Source organism: Bos indicus x Bos taurus, chromosome X, assembly GCF_003369695.1.
Source record: "Bos indicus x Bos taurus breed Angus x Brahman F1 hybrid chromosome X, Bos_hybrid_MaternalHap_v2.0, whole genome shotgun sequence".
Taxonomy (NCBI): Eukaryota; Metazoa; Chordata; class Mammalia; order Artiodactyla; family Bovidae; genus Bos; species Bos indicus x Bos taurus.
The window spans coordinates 131986962-132013241 of NC_040105.1; the positions used below are offsets into that span (position 1 = coordinate 131986962).

At 51.9% G+C, this 26280-nt stretch overlaps 1 protein-coding gene across 4 annotated transcripts in view; it reads right to left on the minus strand.

Annotated features, from left to right (window-relative positions):
• The window catches only part of BCORL1 (BCL6 corepressor like 1), a 60491-nt gene that overhangs the window by 13163 nt on the left and 21048 nt on the right, over positions 1-26280 (minus strand). For all 4 annotated transcript variants that reach the window (XM_027533743.1, XM_027533740.1, XM_027533741.1 and 1 more), the window contains 9 exons: positions 23430-23517; positions 19886-23161; positions 15951-16116; positions 14607-14687; positions 12141-12530; positions 7927-8150; positions 3254-3475; positions 1003-1169; positions 108-253 (listed from right to left, as the gene is read on the minus strand). In XM_027533743.1, coding sequence (XP_027389544.1) covers positions 108-253; positions 1003-1169; positions 3254-3475; positions 7927-8150; positions 12141-12530; positions 14607-14687; positions 15951-16116; positions 19886-23044 — 4555 coding nt within the window. In that variant the 5' untranslated portion in view covers positions 23045-23161; positions 23430-23517. The remainder of the gene's footprint in view (positions 1-107; positions 254-1002; positions 1170-3253; positions 3476-7926; positions 8151-12140; positions 12531-14606; positions 14688-15950; positions 16117-19885; positions 23162-23429; positions 23518-26280) is intronic.

Genomic DNA, 26280 nt, shown 5'->3' on the forward strand with positions numbered 1-26280 from the left:
GAGAGCCGATGCCCCTCATAGGAGTTGCTTGAAATGAGTGAGATGATATCTCGGGAGCTCAGGGTCAGAGCCCCGGTAATGAGGTTTTGAGTCTGGGTCATACTCACCACTGAGAAAGCGCTTCATGGTGTCACTGCTGGCCAGCTTCATGGCTGTCTGTCCTGAGTAGGTGGCCAGCGTGGGGTCAGCCCCATAGGACAGCAGAAGCCAGATGGTCTCCAGGTTGTCGTTGACCACTGCATCGTGAACTGGCCTGCAAGGTGACACAGGGTGAGAACAGCAGGATCCAAGTGGGAACCTGGGTGTCTAGGCCTCAGGCCACCTTGGCAGGGAAAGCAAAGTAAGACGAGCCCAGCGTAACATGGGGAAGAGGGCACGGAGCCTGCCTGGCCTGCACTGCCCTCCATATTTCCCTGCCTCTTTCTCCTCCCTTCCAGTTCTCTCTCTTATGTTCCCCAATGGCACTCTGCTGGTTGTTCTGGAGCTCAGGGGAGAATAGGCCCCTAACTGAAGTTAAACTTAAGAGAAAATTCTGGGGGATATGACTGGAAAACCCAGATGACTGCCCCAGAGCTGCTCCGCACACCCAGCAGGTGGCCCAGCAGAGCCCACAGCCTCTGACCCAAGCACCCCCCCACCACTTGGTATGCAGTTCAGGGGTCAGTTTCGCCCAGGGAGCAGGCCCTCGGATACAGCACAGGAGAATGGGTGCAGTTTCTTTAAGACACGGCAGGTGTCCCTTTTTTAAGTATATAGAGATCAAATCAAGAATCAAATCTGGGATGTATGTCAAGATCAGCCTTCTGATTCCTAAAGCCTGAGATTCTACCTGAAGACAGGTGCCAGGGATGATCCCCAGAGAACCCCGGCCTCCCACCAGTGGGCAACATGGACTGGCCAGCCAGGGATTCACGCAGCCTGGCCTGAAGCGGGGTGGATTCTCTTGAGGGAGGGGCTGAGCAGGGGAGAGGGGTGGGGGAGACGGGAGGGCAGCCTTCTTGCCTGGTGCCATCCTGTGCGCTACAGTTCACGTTGGCCCCGTGCTCCAGCAGGATGTTCAGGATGTCAGTCCAGCCCCGGGAGCAAGCCTCATGCAGGGCCGTGTAGCCGGCATTGTCGCGGTGGTTCACATCTTCACTGTCTTTTTGAAGGCAGTAGAGGACAACGTCCTGTGGGGACAGGGAGGGTGCTGTGAGCAAAGAGAGGCCAAACTCTTGCAGTCACCTGGGTTAGGCTTGAAGCTCTCCACGTGTCCGAAGAGTCTCAGAACGTGCTCTTTAGTCCAGGGACTGATGGGCAGATCTCAGAATCTATTGTCAACTAAATCAGTCCTGAGGTGCCAGCTTTGGGCAGTGTCCTCAGCAGAGCAGAGACATTTCTAATGGCTGACAACACTGATCAGGGTGTGGGCTGTGGGTGTAAGCCCCTCAGAGAGGCTCACCTGCCCACCCAGAGCTCACACCCTCAGGCCTCCATGGTCTGACTGCCCGTTCCCTCGTCCGGGGCTTTGCGAGACAGCCCCAGACCAGAGAAATGAGACTTGTGCTGGCAAACACTGCCTCTGGCAGTTATTTGAGAACAAGGAAGAACGAACTGGTGTAAGTACCATCCCTGGATGTGTATCCCAGGGCAGTCAGTTCCAGCCCTCCCCTCAAATGAAGACTGTTCTGAGTATCATCCAGGGTGGGCAGTCATCCATAGTAATAAATCAGTGTTCCTGGGCTGAGATGACAGGACGATAAGTGGGACTCCAGGCTGAGAAGCAGTCTAGCTAGCTATGGTGGATAAGCTGAGGCAGAAGGGAGAGGCAGTCCCTCTTCTGAGGGAAAGAGGCTGACAGCAGCTACCAGCGGCCTCTTGTCAGCTCCCCCAGGCCCCTGTGAGATGGGACTCAGCCGTCCTGACTGGACAGCTAGCACACCGGCTGGATGGCTAGAGCCTGTGTGCCTGCGTCGGGATGCTGCCTTCTGGACACGGAACTGTCACATTGTCTCTAAGCAAGGGGTCACGAAGCCCCCACCCTTCCCACCACTACAGATATCGCCTCTTTGTCCTAGCCTCAGACACCTCCTCCTTCCCTTCCTCCTGTCACAGGCTGTCCAACCTGCCCTTGCCCTGTCCTGATCGGTTCACCTATGGTCTCCTGCTGCCTGCTTTGGCCCCAGGTAAAAGAAACTCACTTAAAGGGCAAGGGTTGGTCATCATTTTTTCTTTAGATCTCCCTTACCAGCTATCCAGGCCCCCACACTAGGTGCTCAAGACAGATAGGTGGCTTGCCAGTGAGACAGTGTCAAGGTGGCTCTCTTATGCCAACCCGCCTGGCTGGGAGTCCAGCTGTCTTTAAATGAGTCAGTTATGGGTATTGGAAACCTTAAAAGAAAAAAAAAAAAAGAGGACCTACTCTATAGCCCAGCATTTCCATACTTCAGAGCAAATCCTGGGGAAATAACTGGTGTGGCTGGCAAAGGCACATGGTCAAGGAGCTCATATCCACAAAATACGCTCATATCAACAAAAATGTCCAACAATGTCATTGAATGAATCTGGCTTCTGCCCCTACCTTTTGGGGATCAAGAAGACGCTGGTGTGAATTCAGACTCATATACACATAGTGCTTGAGCGACTGTGGCCACATCACTTAACACAGCTAACCCCTGATTTTCTCACCTGTAAAACAGGCTTAATAAAACCCACCTCCATAGGCTCACAGTGAAGATGAAAGGATATGAAGTAACGAGAGCTCTTAACATGACCAAAGAGGTGCTCAACAAACACCAGCTTCCTTTCCAGTCCATACGGAAGCAGCATAAGGTGGGGGTGAGCTCAACTCTGCCCCTCCAATGTACTCGACCCCTCCACTACTGGAGGCCAAAAGGAGGGGAAGCTGGAGGGAGATATAAAGAGTGAGCGATGATCACCCCATTCCTCTCTGAGTGGGGAGCCATGGCACAGGGAAATTCAAGATGACATAAAACCCCCCAAATCCCATTTCTGGCCTATGAAGGTACTGGATGATATTGTCTTACCATTTCAATGCTATTCATCCTAAATTGACATCCAATCGGGTTTGCAAGCCCACACAGCACGTCGCGATGAGGCAGCCCCATAGACCATATACACAGTAGGAGGGGGCCATCCTGGACTTAAGCCCCAAACAAAGGCCTGGCCAGGCCACAGAAGAGCCAATGGGGAGAAGATTATCCACAGATGCTGGGGTAACAATATCCTGTGGATATGAGGAGGTGTTCCTTACCTTATACCCAAGGCGGGCCGCCCGCTGTAGAAGGGTCTCGCCAGCATTTTTGTTCACTATGAGACGACGAGCCTCTGGGGGAATCTGCCGGGCTGTGGGTGACTCGGAGGCCTCCTCTGGGCCAGCACTTCGGGACTTAGAGGGTGTGCATGGTTCTGTGGGCTTCGCTGGGGTGGGAGATTTGGGAGGGCGTGTCTTCTGCTGGCTCCAACGCCCTTTGCTCTGGAAAGCGGAGACACAGATCAGCACAACTCACCACCGCATTTCTACCCAGCGAGCAGATGCAGAATGGCTCAAGTCCTCAACCCCAAAAACCAAGCAATAACGAAGGGGTTGCACACACAGCTCGAGGGGATATGCCAGCTTCTCTCACACACTCTGCACGCCTTCTTTACCTGCCTTGATCCCCATTTGTTGAAGTTTTTAACTAGTCACCTCGATAAATAAGCAGAAGCAAATTCTCAGAGTGAAGAGAGGTGGAGACAGCTCACTGTGATGAAAGAGGCACAGCTGTGGAAGCCTTCACTCTGTTGCAAAAACCTTCCCCCAACATCCAACCCTCACCAGGCTTTCCCCACCTCCTAGCACACTGTCCCCCTGGCTCACACTCGTGCCCACCTGGGCTGGTGGAAAGTGCTCAGGCTCTCAAATCAGACAGACCAGCTTTTGAATCCTGCCTCTGCCAGCCACTAGCTGCAAGACCTGGGGCAAGACCCAACTTCTCAGAGCCTCACTTTCTCCCCAGCAGGGTCTTTGAGATAATGAGCTAGAGCAGCACAGAACAATGCACACGGTGGGTGCTCACGAAACATTACAGTCCTTTCCTCATGAATGACCCGTGCTTGTCTCCTTTCTTCTCCCATTTTGAACTAGAATATCCAGAACAGGTTCTCATGTCTGGCACACCATGGTTTATTGAGTCCATAGGGGCAGGTTACTTGTCTCTTTCAGATGAGAGGAGGGGACTTCAAACAGAGAGTAACTGCGTTTGAGGAGCTGTACTCAAGGAACCAGACCCAAGGTGCTTCATGTTCACCTGGATCTAAGTTTGATGATGAGATTCTAAACTTGTAGTTAATGCCGTAAGTGGACAAGACTTTGGGGGAGCCATGGGAGAGGAGGGTATGACTTGCACGTGGAAGGAACATGAATCACCGGGGGGCCAGAGGACAAGAATGCCCCCATCAGACTCTAAGATGACTGTGATGATCCCCACCTCCTGATATTCATGCTCTTGTGTAGCCCCTTCTGCACAGGAGAAGGCAGAGATGATGGTGTGTGACCTCCAAGGCCACGGCCTAAAAGATAATGTGGCTTCTGCTTCGCCCTCTTTTGAATCACTCATTCAGGAGGAAGCCAGCTGCCAGGTCATGAGGATAGTCAAGCATCCCTTAAGAGGGCCAAGGGGCAAGCAAAGGAGGTCCCCCACCAACAGCAAGCCTTGACTTGCCACCTATGTGAGGGAGCCACTCAAGAAGCAGATCCTCCAGCCCCAGTCGAGCCTTTGCATGAATGGAGCCCTGGCTGACACCATGACTGCAATCTCATGCATGGGAGACCCCAAGTCAAACACAGCAAAGCTGCTCCTGAATTCCTGACCCCAGAAACTATGAAATAATACATGCTTATTGTTGGGTTAAACTGCCAAAGCTTAGGGTAGTTTGTTGTGCAGTGCAATAGATAACTAGGAGGGCTTCCCAGGTGGGTCACTGGTAAAGAATCTACCTGCCAATGCATGAGACCCACATTTGATCCCTGGGTCGGGAAGATCCCCTGGAGTTCTCCCCTAGCTACCCACTCCAGTATTCTTGCTTGGAAAAATCTCATGTATAGAGGAGCCTGGTGGACTACAGTCCATAGGGTGGCAAAGAGTTGGACACGACTGAGCAACTGAGCACAACAGATAATGAATACATCCTACTTACCTAAATCCCTGAGAACATCAAGGGCTCCCTTAAATCCTGTCGTCTACAACACTGTGGTCCCCACTGCCCTTTCTCTACACACCCAGAACACCTAGTCTGAATCACATAATCCCATGCCTTATGCCTAACTGTCAACTTCCTTCTGTTGTTTCATGGGCAAGTCTGGCCTCCCCTGCTACATTTTAAGCTCCCTGGGGTTAGGGTTCATATTGTAGTCATCTCTTTTGTTCCTTACAGCAATTAACTTGGGGTTGGGCATGTCACTGCAGCAAACATTTGTTGACTTGATCCAGCTACACATAGAGCCCTGGGCAGCCAAAAGAGTTGCCTAGAAAGACACGAAGCCAGAAAAGAAATTGCACCAGGGAAAAGACATTGACCCAGGGCATTTGTTTCCTCTGGTAAACTGCAAGAAAAGAGCTGCTCTCTGTCCACGTCCCAAAAGGGCAGAGAGGTATACCAGCTAGCAGGAAGGCCCTGGCTATGAGGGTAGAGTGTGGCTTTTTTGCCAGGAGAACAGAGGTGTACAATGGTAATACTGGAGGATGCTGGGTAAAATGCCCAGGTTGTTGCTAAGCCAAGTGAGGAGCCAAAGGGTGATTCCCTGTCAAGGGGCCAGAGCTGGCAGAGAAAAGGGAGCCTCCCAGAGAGAGGGAGGAGCAAGACCCCCCTGCCCTGCCCCTGGCTTGGAGCCCCTGTGGGAAGAAGCCTTTGGCTGATGTGCCAGCTTCACTGTTGCAGGCGCGTCTCCGCCCCCCCTGCCTTGCTTCTCACTACAAAGCACTGTGCCATGGGGCAACTGGAGCAGGTGGTGGTGACTGGGAAAGAAAGAAAGGCGGGAGGGAGAAAGGGAGACCCTGGGAAGGCACAAAATCTCTCTGGGAGAACATTCCAGTGGACACACTGCCAGGCAGAATTACCAGACAGAAGCATCAGCATGTGCTGCTGAGTGTCAGGTGGCTCGTCACCTTTGTGTGGGATGGAGTCATGTGAGTGGGGAAGAGCAGGGGATGAGGACGTCCACCTTCCACCAGAGCTGCTCCGGGTGGCACCGTCTTCCTGCCTAGCCTCGCCCTACCCCAGCATCACCTGAATGCAGACAGAAGCCACCCATTCACAGGGTGGAGGCATATGGAAAGGGTAGGTGCTGGGGGTGCCCCAGGGGCAGCCAGGCCTGCCTCATGCCCCAGGTCTGTCACTCGGACCACCAAGTAACCTCGAGCAAGTCCCTGAACCTCCCCAAACCTTGGTTTCCTCACTATAAAATGACGACAAGAGGGCCCACCTCTGACAGCTGCTGTGGGACCTGAGTGTTTGTGTGAGCAGAGCACCTGGCCCAGAGCAGACGCCCCGGTTCCTGCCTTGGCCCCTCTGGAGTCTCCAGGAGCTGGCCCTGCTACCTGGCCTTCCTGTGTCTCTGTCCCCTCATTTTTGCCTTGGTCTAAGCTCAAGGGTTTACACCAACCTCAGAGACAGCACTTGACCATTATCAAAGCCTTTCACATCCATTGCCTCCTTTGCTCCCCTAAGCACCCTTGTGGGATGGAAAGGACTGGAAGTATCATCTCCTTTTTTTAAAGATGAAGAAATAGGCTTGAGCACTTTGTTTGCGCTGAAATCAGATTCCAAAACAAGGATGGGGGACTTGAGCACCTGGGTCTCCTACCTTTTGCCAGTGCCACTCAGGGACCCTGCTCTGGAGCTGGAAAGAGCCATTAGAGTCACAACCACCTAAACCAGCTCATACGACCTTTTGATTTTTGGTTATCAAGACAAACACATATTACAGGCAAACATCTGAACCTGAGCCTCGCATCTCTCAAACATCCTCGCACCTCCAGGATGAGAGGATCGTGGGAGTTTCTTTTTTTCAATTGCATGGTGTGGAACTGAACACCAATGCCATGAACATCAGAACCCAAAGAGACATCAGTTTTGAACGGGGTTCTAGTGCCCTTGCTTGGCTATGGATTGGTAGGCACTCATGAGAAGCACAGAAACTGAGGAGTGGAGTTGGGAAAGTACAGATATGACCAGTCCAAGTGGAATTCCTTCAGCCCCACCCTCAGGCAACCTTTGTCTGGATATCAACATCCCTGCTTCTACAAATTGTTTTCTACCTTGATTGACTCAGAAAACTTCCTAATTGGTTTCCAGTGAGTTAAGCCCAGACAAAAGCTTTTTGATTGGACGTTAACAAGCTATTCAGGCTAACATTCTGCCATATTCTTTAACTGTTCCCTTACTCTAAGCAGATCCAAGGATTGTTGAGGCAAATTCATCCTGGGCCAAACCCTACAGTTTGTAGATGCTTATTATTAGCTCTGACTTCAGTACCCGTTCTTCAAATCTACAGCCCAACCCTTCTAGAATTAGTTTAAAACACTGTAATAAATATGAGTTAATTCAATCCCCCCATGCACTCACTCGGGCTTCCCTGGTGGCTCAGACATTAAAGAATCCGCCTGCAATGTGGGAGACCTGGGTTCGATCTCTGGGTCAGGAAGATCCCCTGAAGGAGGGCATGGCAACCCACTCCAGTATTCTTGTCTGGAGAATCCCATGGACAGAGGAGCCTGGTGGGCTATAGTCCATGGGGTCGCAAAGAGTTGGACATGACTGAGTGACTTACACTTTCACTTTTTCTGTTCATGCACTTACTCACTCGCTCAGAAGACTGTTCCTCAAATGGGAAACACGCCACCCTAGCCCAGTCTCCACCCCCAACTTCTCTGGCTGATAACATACCTTTGCATCTTCTGAGACCGTCACCATGTGCTTGGTCTTGCACTTTCGTTTTCCTGATGGCTTTTCTGAATTTTCAAGGCAGGCTGGCTCCTCAAGGTTGTTTGGGAGGAAACCATTTGGTGAATCTGAGATCCCCTGGGCTTTGTTGGGCAAGAGAAGGTTCCTGTTCCGGAGGCGGTGCTCTGGGCTCTGGGAGGAAGTCTTCTGCTTACGGGCCTTTAAATCTGCAGGAAAGAATGGATGTCAGGGAAATGGCACACAGAAAAGCAACGCCTTCCTCTAAGTTGAATCAGAGGACTTTGGGGATTAGAATCTCAGGACAAAGTTGTGTAACTATTCCCTACCAGTATCTGGTGCGGGGCTGCCTATTCCACTAGATGCTTCTCGAACAGACACTGTGCTTCCACATCAATGTCCCTCCCCTCCAAGCAGAAGACAACTCCCAGCCTTGCTAGCAGGGGGCGGCCCATCTGGCTGTCCCAAAGATGAGGGTCTATTTAAAAGGAAATCAGAACTTTCCCAGCATTTCCCCCCTTTGTCTCTTTCTCCACTCCAATATGAAACAAAGCTAGCAGCTCTCCTGAAGTGAAGCATGTAGTACACTAGGGGCGAGTACATGGGAGAAGGCGTCCCTCACAGCCTTAGCTCTACCCGCCTGTCTGCCCTGTTGGTCTCTCTCCAGGCACACAAAGATGAAAGTGGCACAGAAACTCCCTGAAACCAGAAGCTGCCACAGGCCAACTTAACTGAGGGGCAGTCACAGAAACCTGCTGCCCTCTGTAGCTGGAAATCAAGTCACTGGGGCATACTGAGCAACATCTCTAGTTCTAGTCATAGCTCGCTGAAGAGAGCACATTCCAATTTCCAGAAGGCCTGCTGGGAACTCCATACGAAGAGCTTCATAAAGCAGGGTCAGTCCTAAGCCCCATGGGGTGGGGCTGGACAGATTGAGTTGATCCTTATCTCTTAACATGACTGTTACATGGCATGGCCATTAGCTGTGTGGTTGCTGAGGGCAGGTCATAATCTCCAGGAGCCTAGTTTCCACGTCTGTAAAATGAGGAGGATAGAATCCACACCACCCTTTTATAAAGTGTAAGGCATCATTACTGTGTTAGTTAAGTGTAAGCATTTAGGCAGGACCATGCCCATGTAGTCTTTATCTCCCCGCCAGGACTGGCCACCATGCCTAGTGAACAGTGAAAGATGAATATGTCTCTGAAGGAACTGCAGCCTCAGTTTCTCCAAGTTGTGAAATGAGGGGGTTGTGCAAGATCCAAGAGTTCTCAACCCACCTCCCTTGACCTTGGCTTCTCTTATGTGTCACATTGCCAAGGGCAGACCTAGATGGAGGAGCCATCATCACAGCATGAGGAATTCTCCACAGGTCACACAGAGCTCTCAAAAGGCCAGCTGTCACAGCCCCCCATTCTCCCAACTTTCCCTAGTCCACCAGTGGGTCCCCACCTCTGCCTAAGAACTGCTGTGCTGCTGTTTACAATAGCCAGGACATGGAAGCAACCTAGATGTCCATCAGCAGACAAATGGATAAGAAAGCTGTGGTACATATACATAATGGAATATTCCTTAGCTATTAAAAAGAATGCATTTGAATCAGTTCTAATGAGGTGGATGAAACTGGAGCCTATTATACAGAATGAAGTAAGTCAGAAAGAAAAACACCAATACAGTATATTAATGCATATATGTGGAATTTAGAAAGATGGTAATGATGACCCTATATGCAAGACAGCCAAAGAGACACAGATGTAAAGAACAGTCTTTTGGACTCTGTGGTAGAAGGCAAGGGTGGTATGATTTGAGAGAATAGCATTGAAACATGTATATTATCATATGTGAAACAGATCACCAGTCCAGGTTTGATACATGAGACAGGGTGCTCAGGGCTGGTGCACTGCGATGACCCTGAAGGATGGGATGGGAAGGGAGGTGGGAAGGGGGTTCAGGATGGGGGACATATGTACACCCATGGCTAATTCATGTGAATGTATGGCAAAAACCACCACAATATTGTAAAATACTGAGCCTCCAATCAAAATAAATTTTTAAAAAAAGAACTGCTGTACTGGATGGCTTCTAATGGCACTTCAAGCCAGCACACTATTAACCAGGCCTTTTAATGTAACCAGTTTGGGCTGACGCAAAAGAGGAAGGAACAGAAGCGAGTCTTGTGAGGACCTCAGGAAACATGGGGAAGCCATATTACAGCATTCAATGCCGCAGGAAAAGCAGCAGCCCCTTCCCATGTCCTCAGGGCAGGGTAGGCTCTGGAGTTTATTCGACACTGGTGGAGCACCCTCATGGTAGCACCGAAGGGAACTGGGAGTGAAGGTAGCAGGTATGTGAGTGGCAATGGTTCTTCTTATCCCCTCTGCAAATCAAGGAGAGACCCAAGCCCAGGATGAAAAGAAAGATCATGAGGCTCACATGGGAGTTGTCTGGTCTAGTTTGGTCTCTGCCTGACTCTGTGATGTCAACCTGAAAGAGGGGAGTAATAGGAGGAAGTGGAGCTTCTGGAGAAGACAGATGTTTGCCAGGCAATTCCTTCAAGAAGAGTTAGCATCACATATAGAGAAGATCATAGGCCAAACCCAACAGACTCAACTCAAAACCCATAGATACACACATGGAGGGAGAATGATCTGGTTTCCAAACACTGGAGGTGACCCCACAACCAGTAGGATGCCTTGCCGAGTGAGTAGTGCTCCTATGCTTCTGGGGGTGGTTATGTTGAAGCTGTCAAGAGTGCTGTGGTTATACAAAAGTGAAGTGAAGTTGCTCAGTCATGTCCAACTCTTTGCGACCCCATGTTTTGTAGCCTACCAGGCTTCTCTGTCCATGGCATTTTCCAGGCAAGAGTACTGGAGTAGGTTGCTATTTCCTTCTCCAGGGGATCTTGCCGACCAAGGGACTGAACCTGGGTCTCCCACATTGTAGGCAGATGCTTTTACTGTCTGAGCCCCAAGGAAGTGGTGATACAAAAGCTCCTCTTTATCCTAACAGAAGTGGCTGAGGCCAACTGCTTGACAACTCACTCCTGACCAATCAATCCATCATGGCTCTGGCAGAAAAATGGGAAAGTCATCCCTACTCTCACACGGTTGACAAAAACTGGCTCAATTACTCTCTTAAGTATGAGGATAGATATAATATACATCTCTACTTAAACAGGGCCAGAGATGAGGGTTAGCCTTCTTGGCATTATAGCAAACCCAGAATATACTACCCACTCCAACATGGTTGTTCAGTTTTCACTAATAATGAGACTGCAGATATTTACTAGCAGCTCAGGATGAATACATTATAGGAGACAATCAATTGTTGCTTCAAGGGCAGAGGTCAGAGAAAGAGAGTGAAAGACAGAAGTGTTTTCACTGAACCCAGAGATGTGCTTTTCGCTCATCTAGAAATCCACTACAGGAATGGGCCTGAAGAGCACTTAACAGAACAAACTGGTATCGGCCTTGGTGACAGTCTGTGCCTCCGTGATTGCGTATTATAGCATCTGACGTGGCCAAAGAGAGCCTGGTGTTCTCCTCGGGCTCCCCACCTTTCCAGCTCAGGTCCGACAAAAATGATGCCACCTCGGGTCATGTCAAAGCTTCACTCTGCCTCACTAACCTTTGTGGCTTTAACCAAGAAAGCCAAGTTGTGCCTGCTTCTACTTGAACTTCTTACGCTGGGCTGAGGAAACCATTGTACTTCTTTTTAACTTTAGGGGCTGGAGGCATCCCAGGAAAGGCAGCCAATGCCCTCTTTCTTCTCGGACCTAGGATTCTAGGAGAGAAAACCCAACCTCCCACGAGACCCGACTCCCTCAAGCCAACCAGAGAACTGCCTGGTAACCAAGGACATCACTGTGGCCATGCCCACATGTTCAGATTTATATATCTATATATATACATAAAACTGGAGGGCTTGGGCATACACGTCCTCAGCTCACCTGCAGGTCAGTGGGAACTTATTCAATCTCAACCCCAAGCCAAGACCTTGGGATTGCAGTTGAGTGACCCCCTCTGGCAATTGGCACTCATAGCACCAGGTTTCTCTGGGTGCAGAGGCCTTTGGCAGGTGGAGAGGAGGCAGGGGTGGGAGTACCCATGATGCCTGAGGGTCCCCAGAAGCCAGAGTCACTGTGGCTTGGGGACAGGTGACAGCAGCTGCCTGGGGCAGCAGCCCCTGGCCAGACTTACCTGCTCTCCCTTTCCGCCGCTGCTCTTCCTCCTGCTCCGTCAGGTACTCCCCAGTCTGGTATTTTCGGCTCTTCTGCCGTCTCCGTTTCTTCCTCTTCACCAGGCCCTCCTCCTCGTCCTCCTCCTCCTCCTCATTGGTGTCCCACATTTGCCGGGCAGCCTCTGTTCTCCAGGGCATCTCCCGGGCTCGCCATAGGTGCCTGCGGCCCTGGCTTAGCAGGGTCTTATCTTGGGCATGGTGGCTGCGATACTGGGTGTCCCGCTGGGTCTTTCTCACCTTTCGACGCTTGGCCGGTGTGGGAGTCACTTCCTCTTCCTCCTCTGTGGGGAAGACTTCCTGGCATCCCATGTCACTGTCTGCCATACCAGCAAAGGAGCTACAGATGCTTCCTGCGGGTGGGATGTACAGAGGACGGTCATGCATCTCTTCAAAGGACTAAGAGTTTGGTGTCGAAGCAAGTGCCCTGGATTAGGAGCCAGCAGGTCTGGGTTCGAGTTCAGGCTCTGCCAGTTATTGGCTGTATGCTCTGGGAAAGTTCCTTCACTTCTGTCTCCTTGTCTATAAATTGAGAATACTGTTCTGAGCCTTACTGACCTCACAGGACTGTTCAGAGGCTCAAATGAGATAATTCACTCCAAAGCGCTTTACACAGTCCAATGGTTACACAACTGTCGAGTATCCACACCACACACCCTTCCTCATCCGTGCTGCCACTTTCATTCATTCCACCAACTCTTACTTAGTGCTTACGAGGTGCCAAGAGTTGTGTGAGGGGCAGGAGAGGGCCACAGGGTTTAGTAGAGGGTAAGGGAGGGCAGACTGACATGGCACCCCACCCCGGCTCACTATGTGACCCCCAAACTTGCTGACAGATCCACCCTGCGCAAGTCGAGTTATCTCTGAAGGCTCTCAGGAAAAGTGAAGCAAGGAGCCCCTTTCCTGTGACAGTCTGGCTTAGGCCCGCCCAAATGCTCCAGAGCCAGGCCCTCTTCCCTTACATTGACCCCACCTTCTATTGAGCAGCCACGAGTCCAGGGGTGGAGCTTTCTCCCCAGCTCAGCTCCACCCCCACCCCGCTGCAGCTGTGCCTCACCGCTGGGCAGGCACTTCCTCTCCTCTCACCACCACCCCAGGACGATGGGACCTTTCCTGCCCTCTTCTGCCACTGGCCGAGAGGCCATTTTCCTCCCAACTCCTACCCTCAACTCTGCTGACAAGCGCAGTCCTAAGCTGGCCCGGCTCAACGGTCCAGGAGATCTGACATCGTCCTTGGACGTGGCTCTGAGACACCACCAGTTTTCTCTTAAGACCCAGCTATTAACTCAGCAATCCCCAAACCCAAGTGAGGTCAGCAGAAAAGAAATGGTTCAAGGGAATTCCCGGGTGGTCCAGTGGTTAGGACTCCAAGCTCTCACTGCTGAGGGCCTTGGTTCAACCTCTGGTTGCGGAACCACACGGAGCAGCCAGAAAAAAAGAGAAGAAATGGTTCGAGGCAAACAGAGTGGCACTGGACCAAAGCTTCAAGTCCCTCAGTCAGACCACTTAAAGACAGCAAATGTCCAGCAAACTTTCCATTATACAGACCAGGCAGGGAACGCAGTGTTCTAGTTAATCTAATATTCTGGTTAATACAAATCACCATAGAGATCACCCAGGGATCACCAATTTCTAAAGAACCAAATACACTATGCTGTGTTTAACACTAAAATGGCAATGGCTGTAACGTAATTGCTCTTTGATGATTCAGAGGACACTTCAGGATTTGTCAAGGCCTCCAGGCTGTCATTACAGACCCCAATTACCAGCGTGCTCTCTGTGTGTGGAGGTGCTCGTTAACAGAATGTCAGATAACTGAGTTTACACTGTGCCTGCTTCTCCATTCCATTCACTTTGCCTGGATATCTGGGTGAACCCAGGCAACCATTTCTAGCGCTAAGTACCAACTTAGAGGCTAGCAGACAAGAAGAGCGCCTGACAAGAGCCATCCTTTCTTAGACACTGGGGGCTGACTAGTACAAATTCAGGGGACCAAGTGTGATTCTCCTAGCCCTGACGACTCAATGACTGTTTCCAATTTTGATGATGCTTGTCACATGGGGCAAGAGGAGAGAGGCCCAAAGATTAAAATGTCTGTGCTGGTAACTGGCCCCAATAATCAAGAGATGCCAAGGCCTGGAGTAGAACCAGTTTTCCTGAGTGGCACAGGCTTTTCGTCTTTCCACCACTGGCTGCCAATAAGAGGTGTCAAATCCCTGTTCTCAAAAGCTAAGCAAATCGTCCTAAAATTGTGGGCAATGACCCAGCTCCTACCCTAGCCTCTCTTGTCTCTGCAGAGAGCTGGGCATCTTGGCACAATGAATGAAATTCCCACCTCTCCACTTAGGCCGATGGCAAAATGGCTCCACCAGATTTCTACCTCTCTGCGGAGAAGTACCAAGATGGGCCTCAGCCTCAGACTCACTCACCAGACTGACTGCGCGTCCGGGTGCTGAGGACCACAGGGATGAAGTCACGGAAACTGCTCTTTGCTTTCTTCTCTAAGGAACCTGGAGTGGTGTGCAGTTTCAGGGCAGAAGGCAGAAATATCACAATCAGAGTCTCAGCACAGGAAAGCCCCCCACCCTTGCCCTGAAAGGCTCAGATGGAAAGCTCAAGGGAGGGTTTGTGTTCTGCCTGCATTACATTTATTAGCTCCCCCTATGCTGCTATCAGGGCTTCCCTGGTGGCTCAGTGGTAAAGAATCCATCTGCCAATAGAGGAGATGTGGGTTTGATCCCTGGGTCGGGAAGATCCCCTGGAGAAGGAAATGGCAACCCACTCAGTATTCTTGCCTGAAGAATCCCATGGACAGAGAAGCCTGGTAGGCTATAGTCCATGGGGTTGCAGAGTTGGACATGACTGAGCACACCTACATGCTGCCACCATTTAAGTATCTCTTTTAGAAAAGGAGCTTTTCCTGGCAGTTTTTGAAAACTGGGAGTTGGGTCATTTTGGCTGACACCAAAAAAGGAAATGCATGGCATCAATGACCTGGCACACCACAGAGTGGAAGGCCTGGCTGCCTGGACGACTGTGAGGCTGCTGCACCACCCCAAAATTCTAACTGAGCTGGAATAGGTCCCAGAGAAGGGATCTTGGGGGACTGAGCAAGGCAGGAAGATGGGAGCAGGACGTGGCAGATGGCAGAAAGCTGCTATATAAGAAGAGACTATAAAGGGGCAGGCCATCTCAGACAGGAAGGCTGTGAACACAGGCTACTATGGGCGGGACTACGCGGGCTTCTCTCTGCAGAGGATGCCAAGGAACTATCACTGGCATAGCACATGCATTACGTACACACCTCCCTGCCCCAAACATCCTGTATGTCCCTAAACAATAAGGGTTTACGATTTCTCTAGCCATGCTAGCTAGTTAATTTTTTAACCTTTATAATGGGAGTTTCCAAATATACCAAAGGTAGAGAAACAGTGTAAATAATCCCCCTTCGGCCTCAATCCTCATTAAAGCCGTTTCTTCTCTGAGCCTAGACCCACCACAGGCTAATAGGCTGGCTACTCTGGGGTTGGACTGACTCTTGTGTGTCTGAAAAGCACCACTTCAGAGTGTGCCTTACTCCAGCAACCAGGGTGAGCAGCCCTGCTCCTGTCTCTCTTCTCCTTCCACTTTCAGAGGTGTTAATGATCTCCCTCTCCTCGAGTGAGCAAGCCCCACTTTCCTGGTCAGTGTCAGAGGCCCTCCTCCCCACCCCAGTCTGCCATAGGGATCCCCCTGCAGCCCAGAGAGAGGGCCAGGACACGCGCCAGGCCTACCTTCCTCATGGCCGTCAGCTCGTTTTCCTGGAGACTGGGACTCTGGCTTTGTTGGCTTCCGGTGCTTGTGCTTTACCCTGACTCCATTGTGCTCTTTTCCTGAATCTGGAGCCCCCCTGGGGCTTTTCTTGGTGGGTTCCTGGGGGTCACTAGGTGGCTTCCGGCACTGCGGAGAGGTAGATAGTGTCAGGTCCAAGGTCAGCTTCCCATCTTAAGAATGTTCTCTTAATGTTGAGCCCTGTGCCCTGATTCTGAAACACAGACATGAGCTGCCCAGGAATGGGCTGGGGGAAGGGGCAGCCCTCTGCCTTCTACAGTGGGCTACAGAGGCTTTTTGGACCCAATCCAGTGCCCTAGCTAATCCCCATAGACATCCATATCCCACCATTTTAAACAGGTCCACAGAGTCCGCATTCACAAGCCGAGTAAACGCCCAAAGTAATTTGAAAAGGTGCAAAGTCAGGCCCCATACTCTGTCCGAACAGCAACAGAGAGACCGACAGAAAACAAAAATGCCTCTTCTGCAAGTTGGGTGACTACATTGTTCAAATAACTTCACTGTGAATAGTATCGACACCAACAACTGAAAATAATTCTTGCGTGGGCCAATTCAAGAAAAATTATCTATTTTCATGTATAAATTAATACTAGAAAAAAGATTCCACTAAGGCAAGAAGAAAAGTCTGCCACGGGAGCCATTCTAATCTCCCCGTACTTAGGAAAGACAATGAAAAGCCTCAGGCATTTTCAACAATGCCCCCTTACACTTTGTGGCCCTTTCACCTTTTCCAAACACTCTCTCTACCATTCGATCTGTTATTCTTAACAACTCTGCAAGGAAAAGCTAATAATCACCCTTAGTGAAGAGATGAGGAAACTGAGCCTCCAGGGTAAGAGGTTAAATCATTTGTCCAGGGCAACACAGCCCAAGGTGTCCACTTGCCTCAGGGGCCACCAGGAACCAGGCCAGCCTGCAAGTTAACTGGTGTGTGCCTGTGGTGAGAAAATGGCCAAGCTGGGACCAAGACCCAGGGCTCCTAGCACCCAGGGCAGGCCCCTTCACCTCCATTCTCATTCCTCTCTTCTTCCTTCTGTGCTTGTGTCTCCACTGACTATGCTTGGCTCCACGCATACCTACTGCCTGGTGCCTGAGACAGTCACCATGGTCATGCTTATGCACTGTTAGGATACTCTGAGCCTAGCAGTCACATATTCTCACAAGCTCTGAGATCTCTCCACGCCATCCAGCAAGAAATAGGGCAGAATTGCAGTGTCCAGGGAGTGTGGAATAAGCAAACCATTTTAACAATGACACAAGGAAGAAAGGCAGAGTGGTTTTCCCCTTAAGCAGACCTGCACACCACCTTCTAGAAGATTATCACGATCCAGCTCCAGCTAAGGGGATGGCAGATATCTTACTGATGGAGCATCTTCTAGCAGTGGTTGGCAGGGGGACTCCACAAAGTCACCAATCCCCGTCAAAGTCCAGGGAATCCTGCTATCCCATCAACTCCTCCTGCTTCTTACCTAGTGGAGGGCTGAGCTGGAAATTCAAGTTCAGTTTCTCCCTTCACTTGCTGCAAGTTCCTACAAACCAACGTGTTAGGAGAAAGAAAGACATAGGGAGGAAAGAAGATGGGCACCAGCTGCTTCAAGTGTGCCCTTCAGGTATAGTCAGAAAACAACTCCTTCAGGTCATGGGGGATAAAGTTCAATGCACATCAATTTGAACATGTCCTATTTATTTCTGTATATCATTTTTAGCTGGCTCTTTCAAGTACAGATCATTAACCTTTACTTCCTAAGATAAGACAAAAACAAGCAGAACAGAACATCTAGACGGGATTCCTGTCTGCATGTTCTGCAAGGGCACACTTCAACTTAGGCAATAAGTTGGGATGGTGAGGAGACCATGTAAAATGAATGTTCTGGTCAACAGAGTGTTGAAAGGTTTTCTAAAGAATTTTCCAAATGATAAGGAGACCACCAGCACCAGACTGAAGGAGAATTTTCTTTGCTGATGATTCAGAGGTCCTTCAGGAGTCTCCAGGCCTTGGGGGAGGTGGTGTAGGAAACAGGAGACTGTGTTGTTTCTTTTTAAAAAATAACTTTCTTTTTTTTAGGTCACATTGGTTTATAACATTGTATAAGTTTCACACACTTAACATTATATTCCTACTTCTGTATATACTCCAGAGACTATTCTGATTCTTGGCCATACCCTGAAAGGGGCTGTTTTGAACTGACCCCTGATTTTAGTTTTGCTAATCAATGGTTTCTTCCTCAGGAAGATGGAAAGTAAGAAAAGAAAGAGCCAAGATATTTGCTTTCCAGAAAAATGGACATTTACTAAATCATTACAGGCAGTTGCCAAGGGCTGCTTCGAGGCTCCTGACCCTGTAACTTTATTCTCTGCTCTCTGCATCTGTCAGTGCACCCTGTGAACTCTTCATTTTATATAGGAAGGGGTGGTGCCTGTCTGCCAGTGAGTCACCTGTGAGACATAAGCTCCAGGAGGGCGGGGACCACATCTATCCTATTTGTAATATTAACAATATCAATAGCAGCCACCAACACTTCCTGAGCACTTAACTATCTGCCAGGTACTGTTCTAAGCATCTACACATATCACTTCATTTAATAATTTTTTAACAACAGCTTTGTTGACATAATTTATTGAGATATATCATATATTAGTAATGTTTGTAATTCAACTGTTTTTAGTACAGTCACAAACATGTGTAAGGATCATCACTATCTAGTTCCAAAAGTTCTTTCCTCACCCCAAATGGAAACCCTGGACTCATTAAGCCATCTCCAGTTCCTTGTTCTCTCCAGCCTTAGGCAACCACTCATCTATGTCCTGTCTCTATCAGTTAGCCCATTCCGGCCAGTATACATCATCACTGGGTGAGAAAAACCCACCCAAACTCTATCCCCAGTGTTCTTAACCTGGAGTCCATGGGTGGGCTTTGGGGCATGGGTTGGGTCTTTGAGCCCCTTGAAATTATCAGCAAAATTATGAGGTCATGTTTCTGAGGACAGGGTCTGCAGCTCTCATTAGCTTCTCAAAGTGTTCTATGGTCCAACAACAACAACAACCAACTAAGAACTTCTGCACAGACAAATTCACAGTGCTCTAGCTAGAAATCTATTCAACATTCAATTTGAAGGCTTGTTAACATAACCTCAAATTGCTCTGTATCTTGAATAAGCCCTATCCTCAACTGCTTCTAGAATCTCCTTGATCACTAGTGGCCTTCAGATACTTTTTGGAGGAACACCAGATTCAGGTCAAGTCCTCTTAGCCCCGCTTTCTGCCTAGAACCCTGCCATCCTCCTTAACCTATTAAGAACCCAGATCCAGATGCTCTGGACATCAAATCTCTAACGGGCTGAAACCCAAAGCTACCACCCCAAGCATTAGGGGGATAGGAAACTGGTGGATGAGCCCAGAAGCTGAACTGGCTCTGGCCCCTCAAAACTCCAAGCTAATCCTAAGCAGGTTTACCCAGTGGTGCAGGGAGCAACCCTGTCAAGGGCTCCTTCCCTCCCTGGGTCCCAAATTCTCAAGGCCATCAGTTATCTTAGAAAAGGAAAAGGAAGAATGGCTATGCAGCAAAGGGCCTGTTATTAATTTCCCTCCCTGTATCGTATCATACTCTTCCGCTTTCCATCCTCATCTGGGACAATGGTTTCCTCAGCTGCAGGGATCATTTCCCACAGCCTATAAAATGCAAACTCCACCCCCACCACACTAAAACATTCTATATGGAGAATGTACCTTGGTTAAGTGTCATGATTCACTTTGCACAAGCCTTGCAATCACTTTGCTTCACAGATCTACTCAAGAACACTGCATGAGGTTGACATCTGCAGGACAAAGCAGACCACTGGTATCTCGGCCCTGCCCTCAAACTCAGCCCAGCACTCACCTTGGGTCCGTGGGAACTTCGGACCAGGACCTTGGCTTGTGGCTGCTGTTCCTCACCATCCTTCTCTTTGCCACATTTCATTTTCTTGGGTGGCGGAGATTCGGACGCACCATCACTCACCACAGAGTCTGGTTGCCACTTGTTCTTACAAGCAAAGACACCTATACTCTCCTGTTTCACTCGAGCCTGCCCTGCCTTACTCCGCACTTCCACTTGGCCCCTCGGGGTAGCTGCTGGGAGGCCATCGGCCCGGAAGCAGGTGGCTAAGTTGAAGACCACGTCACCATCCACCTTCTCCATCTTCACCCGGCCCAGGTCCACCTGGCTTCCGAGCTGTGGAAGCTCTGTGCTAGCGGCCCTGGCACTGCTGGGAACCACGTCCAGGATGAGCTCCTTGGGGCGGCTGTCATGAGGTAGCAAAGGCAGCTCGGGCATCTTGTGCAGGTTCTGGGGGGTGGCCAGGACCAGCTCGTGGGACATGTAGGTGGCCAGCACTTGGTTCTTAGGCTTTGTCTCTCCGGCCAGCTTCAGGCCACAAGCCCCCTGGGGGCCTTCCAGCTTAGGAGTGCTGTCGGGGCAGAGGTGGCTCTCTGGTTCCCCAGGCCCCTGAGTCACTCGCAGGTCCCCACTACTAGGCTGCACAGACAGCGCCAGGGTCCCTGTCTGAGGGCTGAGAGTCAGGAGGACAGGGTTCACTTGTTCCTCGTAAGGCTTGGCAGCAATGCGGCAGGTTTTGTTCTTTGTGCCCGTATCCTGCTCGGGAGCAAAGGGGCCCCCGGGCCGTGGCGGCTGCCCCTCAGGAAGCCCATGCATGGCCTCACTGGGGCCAAGGGATGGCACACCAGAAAACTCAGAAACGACGCTGGTGGGCCTGATGGGCACCCCCTGGCTGGGGGTCAGCTGCCCAGCACTGGAGATGCCAATGGAAAGCAGAGACGCCTGGTGGTACGGTGACCAGCCAACAGGCAGGACCTGGGTGCTGGTGGGTTTCCCGTTGACTGAACACCGTGGGTAAATGTTTGCCGGCCCTGTGGGCTTCCAGAGTGAGAGCTCCTTGCTTTGGCACCCTGGCAGCCCAGGGGCGATGCGGGCAGGGGTGTAACGTTTGACTGTGCTTGGCGGTCCCTCAGTCCCAGCCTGGCTGCTCTTCTTGCCACAGGGGGCACCAGTGCCCTTGGGCTCACCCTGATCAATGATGGAGATGGGTTCCTGCTTGGGGAGATGGCGGGGATCTCGGGTGAGGCCCAGGTTGGGGTCTTTGTTCAGCAGGAGGGAGGCGGGCACCGGGTTGGCCACACCCACATAGGTGCCCGGAATGGTGCTGATGAGTGCAGTGGAGTTCTTCACCCAGGTACTGGGGTCCCCGTTCCTCACAATCTCAGGGAAGATGACAAAGGGTGAGGAAGTGGAGCCCAGGCATGAGGTGACACTGCTGCCAGCAGCTTGGGTCGTGCGCTGGGACCTAGACAGGACGGTGGAGAGCAGGGCCTTGCTGCTGGTGTGCACAGGGGTCAACACGGGCATGGGCGGCGTCTTGCGCTGGTTCGGCAATGGGAGCTTCTGTCGGTTGGACTTGGAGGAGAGGTCGAGGGGCATCTCGCTGCACTCAGGTGGAGAGGCCATCTCTCGCTCCAGCTGTGGAGGTGACTTGAGGGGAGAGAAGGTGACGGAAGTCCCTTCTGTTTGCTGCTCCACGCTGCCTGGCATCTTGGTGGGATGCGGTGGGGCTGAGCTCCCGCTGGGGGCTGGCAGCAGAGGCTGCGGTGGTGGAAGCACCTTGGCAGAAGCAGTAGACAGGGATGTGTCTGCCAAAGGCCCGGGGACCCCATCGGGCGCAGGCTGGGTGCTGGTGCTGCCTGATGGGGAAGCGCAGGGGAGCCTGTTCACCTCCAGAGACACCAGCTTGGACTCTGATGTCAGGGGCCGGGCCACAGAGAATGCATACGGGTAAGACCGCAGCTCTGGGGAGGCCAGCACCCCAGGAAGACACCTGTCCTGCAGGTAGGATGGCAGGACGGGGAGCGTGAGCGTGGAGGAGACTCCCAGGGTGGTTGGCAGTGTAGCCACGCTGAGTGGCTGCCCACAGCTTGGAGGCGGGATGTATACCAGCGGCTGGCTTGGGGTCAGCACTGTCCCCGGCTGAAAGGACAGGGGGACTTTTTGCATAGCTGGTGCCTGAGCTGCAGGGAAACATACTCGACTCAAACTGAAGGAGGCTGGGATGGGGGCCGAGGTGGGAATGGCAGTAGGTGTGGCAGGCGGCATGGGCGTGGGGGCTGGAGTGAAGATCGGGGCAGGGGTGGGTGCGGGCACTGGCGTGGGAGCAAAGGCAGGGATGAGGGTGGGGGTAGAAGGTGGGCCGGAGGACGGGGTAGGTGTGGGCATCGGCACCGCTGGAGGGGCAGGAGCTGCCGGAGGGGTGGACGCTGGCATGGGGGCCAGAACTGGAGTGGGGACAGGTGCAAGGACCAGGGTTGGAGCCGAAGGGGGCACAGGAGCTTGGATCAGAGCCAAGGGAGGAGCCGAAACTGGGACTGAGAGGGGGGTTGGGGCTGGAGCCGACATGGGGACGGGGCCCGACGGGGGGGCAGAAGCGGGCACAGGCACCAGGACCGAGGCTGAGACCGAAAGGGGGTTCGAGTCAGAAATAAGCGTGGGCACTGAGGGTGGTGCTGGGGCCAGAGCCGGGACTGGCGCTAAGGGAGGGGAAGGAGCTGGGACCGAAGCGGCAACCTGGACGGGAACGAGCCCGGAGTGGGGGACCGGGGCGGGGACCGAGAGGGGCACCTGGAATGGGTCTGGAACAGACGGGGGGACGGAGGCCGAGCTGGGCGCCGGCGGGCAGATGGGGGCTGGCAATGGACTGAAGTTAGTGGTCACCAGAGGCAGGGTGCCCTCCACGGGGACGCCAGTTCCCAGAGTTGCCAGAATGAAAGTATTCTTCTCCCCGACGCCATGCCGCGAGTCCAGAGCCTTGGCCCCAGCTGGCGAGCAGTCCACCTGTTTGCTCATTTGGCTGCTAAGGGGAGTCCAGGAGCAGTCAGCAGTGTCGTTGCCAGCCTCGGGGCCGTCAGGAGCAGAAAGCTTGAGCCCGTCTCCTGGGCTGCTCAGGGACACCAAGGGGCCCCCTGTCTCAGCCACACTCCCAGTATAGTCCATCTGGGGCTGGGCGTCATCAGGCCTGTCTTCTGACTTGGGCCCGAGTTTTTCTGTTGCACTGCCATCTGGGTCTGCCCCCCGGGCATTACTGCCACTTCCAACTGTCGTGAGCTCCACCTGCAATGACAGAGTAGAAAACCTGTCTTAACTAGCTCTCTGTAGGTCGTGAAAGGCTCCTGAGGCCTGGAAGGGGCGACTGCTGGTCCTCTTTGCAACTTGGCAGAAGCAAAGTGCAGCAGGCTGATTTTTGTCTCACATGCACCAACTCCTGGGAAGCACCCCGGTTCTGCCTGGCCCCGTTCAGGGAAGGCAGGCTGGCCACCATGCCTGGGTGGTTCAGCTCCACCCTTCAGCAGGTGGCATGTGGCTCTGCATGGCCCCTTACCTTGGAAAAACTGCTGACACAAAACTCCTGAGATCCAAAGCGCTGGCAGTCACCTGTCGTGGACTCCTCATCAGAAAGAGGTGCTCTTCTAGCATGGGAGACACAAGCAGAAAAACGACATGAGGCCAAGCCTTCAGGCCACCACCATCTGCCCCAGAACACCCCCTGCCTGCCTGGGTTCACAGAAATCCTTCTTGTCTCACTTCCCTTATTGGCTTGAGGGAGACCACAATAAACTTGGGGGAGGGGGTCCAGGCTGCAAACCAGAGCCTCCATGCCCAACTTTTCAAGTTCCTACAAAGGAAAAGTCCCGATCTGACCAGACTCCCCTCTCTGGGCTGTGTCCAGTTTTCTAGGGCTCTCACCAGCGGTTTGGAGGACCCCAGCACCTCCGCCTTGTTCCTAGAGCTTATCCATCAAGGTGACCATGCAGAAAGTACTGAGCAGTGCCAAGAGGGGAGAGATGTAACTCACAGGAAATCTCAAAAGGCACGCAAACCGCTTTTCTCATAAATGTAGTCTTATTTAAGTCTGTAAGGAAAGCTGGCTGCAGGCTTCATAAGGGTAACCCTTTCCTAAAACAAATAACCACCTCCATTGTGTTTCAGGTTCTAAATCCAACTCTCACCTGTCCACCTGACAGGCTTGCCTACAGCAGATGCACGTTTATTAGCACACATAATGACACTGATTTGAGGCAGGTCACTGGGTGTCAAGGGGCATCTCAAGGGCATGACTTCTTTCCCTCTAGGATACCGGTGAGCTCAGGCCAGCACCCTCCTTCCTACCTTTCTGCTCTTCCTTGCATCCCATTCCCCACCAGCTTCCCCCTCTCCCCTTGGCCTCCCAGCATCCCAAAGGGAAGGAAGCCTTCAAGACAACAGACCCTAAATTCAAGCTGGTATATTGCAGGGGGAAATGCTCAAGGCCAAAGCAAAGGAGGTTCCCAAAGGCCAGGTTCCCAAAGGAGATAAACTCCACTGTACTTTCACCTTCTAAAAAGTCTTCTGTAAAATTTGGGTTAAGAATCTTAGAAAATGGGATTTGTTATTATTCGGTTGCTCAGACATGTCTGACTCTGCAACCCCATGGACTGCAGCATGCCAGGCTTCCCTGTCCTTCACCATCTCCTGGAGTTTGCTCAAAGTCATGCCCATTGAGTCAGTGATGCCATCCAACCATTTCATAGAAAATCGTGTATCCTGACCCCCTCCCTGAAAAAAGGTCAGCCTGGGAGGGTGACGTTGGAGAGAGGATAAAGCCCACAGGAAACTTGGTGTCTGAAGTACAGAATGTGCCTCTGTTGCCCTAGGGAAGACACTGGTGGGGCAGGGGTGGGTGGAGTGGGTGAGTGGAAGGCTGAGGTGCAACAACAGAGCTCTAGCACAAGCACTACGATACGGTTCCCAGGGCGCAAACACAGGAATGCTCTGTGCATCTCCGGGGAGCCAGACTGCCTTGGGGTTTGCCATCCTCCTATTTCAGAGCCTCTTCCTGAGCTCTGCCACAGCCAGGGAAGAAGCCAGCGCCTGCCTCACCAGCCACCCTGACCAAAGGGCAGTCAGGGTGTCCCCAACCCAAGCCCCATAAGAACTAACTCCTTCCCTTGCACTGGAACAGGGAACCACTGACACACCCCCAAACTGTACCTGGGGCAAGAGGAGCAAAAAAGGCAAGGGGGTCGCCACAGGCCTCTCCTCATCTTTTCAGGGCTGCAGAAGGGACTAACTGAGGGGAAAGGCTTGTTCCCTTTAAAAGGCAGCCAGGCTGGCAGAAGTGGGAGGGTTTCACTGCTGGCAATGGACTGCTGGTGACAAATAGCAGGGATCAAAAGGAGAGACAGGGCTGGAGACACAGTTGGGGGTCCCGAGGAAGGCGAGGAAGGGGGAGCCTGAGGGAAAGGGAAAACATGCTTGGACATCAACCCCTGAGAGCCCAGGAAAGCAAGCCCAATCCCCAGCTTCAGGCCAGGGGTGAAGCAGGGTTCCAGGGCTGGTTCTGCGGGGACAATGGTGGTAAGGGAAAAGGAGCGGCAGGGACCCACGCTTGGACAACCCCTCATAAGGTATCGCAGAGAGGACACACTGTTTCCATATCCCCCCTGCTGATGATACAGAGGGGAGCTAAGCTGCATACTCGGTCCTGCTTGCTCGGCTTTCACCCTATATAAAGTCACCCTGAAAGTAGAAACTCTGCCTTCAAAGATAGCCACCAGAGAAGTGTGGAGCCACTGGCCCAGAGACTCTCGAGGTGGCCGCAGCAACAGCGATCCTGCCGACCAACAAGGCTCTGGGAAAATGTCCTGAGGCCACGTTTCAAGCCTTCTGAGGAGAGGAGTGTGTAAAGCCAAGCAAATGTTAAACTGCTCCATTGACAGAAGAATGTGAGACATGGGAGGGGGTGCAGGGGAAGAGCCAGGTCAACCGAGCAAGATTAGGAGGGTGCAGGTAGCGGGGAGAAGAGAACAGGAGTCAAAGCAGGCTTCAATCAGGACTGAAAATTGATCCCACTGTTTCTTCCCAACAGAGATGACCCTAGGCTGTTATGCTCAAGGCTTTGTTGAACTTAAACCAGAACCTGTCATAACCTTTCAGGGCTGTCTGCCTAATTATTAAGGGCTAGCACCAGTGTCAAACCAGACCTTTTTCAGTTCCTGTTGGGCCTTAACTACATGGCACATATCTTGCTCCTTGGATCCCAGCTCCTGCAGACTTTCCCCGCCTCAAATCCCATCACACCCCAAGACTGCCTTTATTCCAAAGTTCCCCACAAACACACGGTGTGACAAACAGCCCTCACCTGAAACTCCTACTCATCCTTCAAGCCCTGGCTCAAATGTCACTGCCTCTGG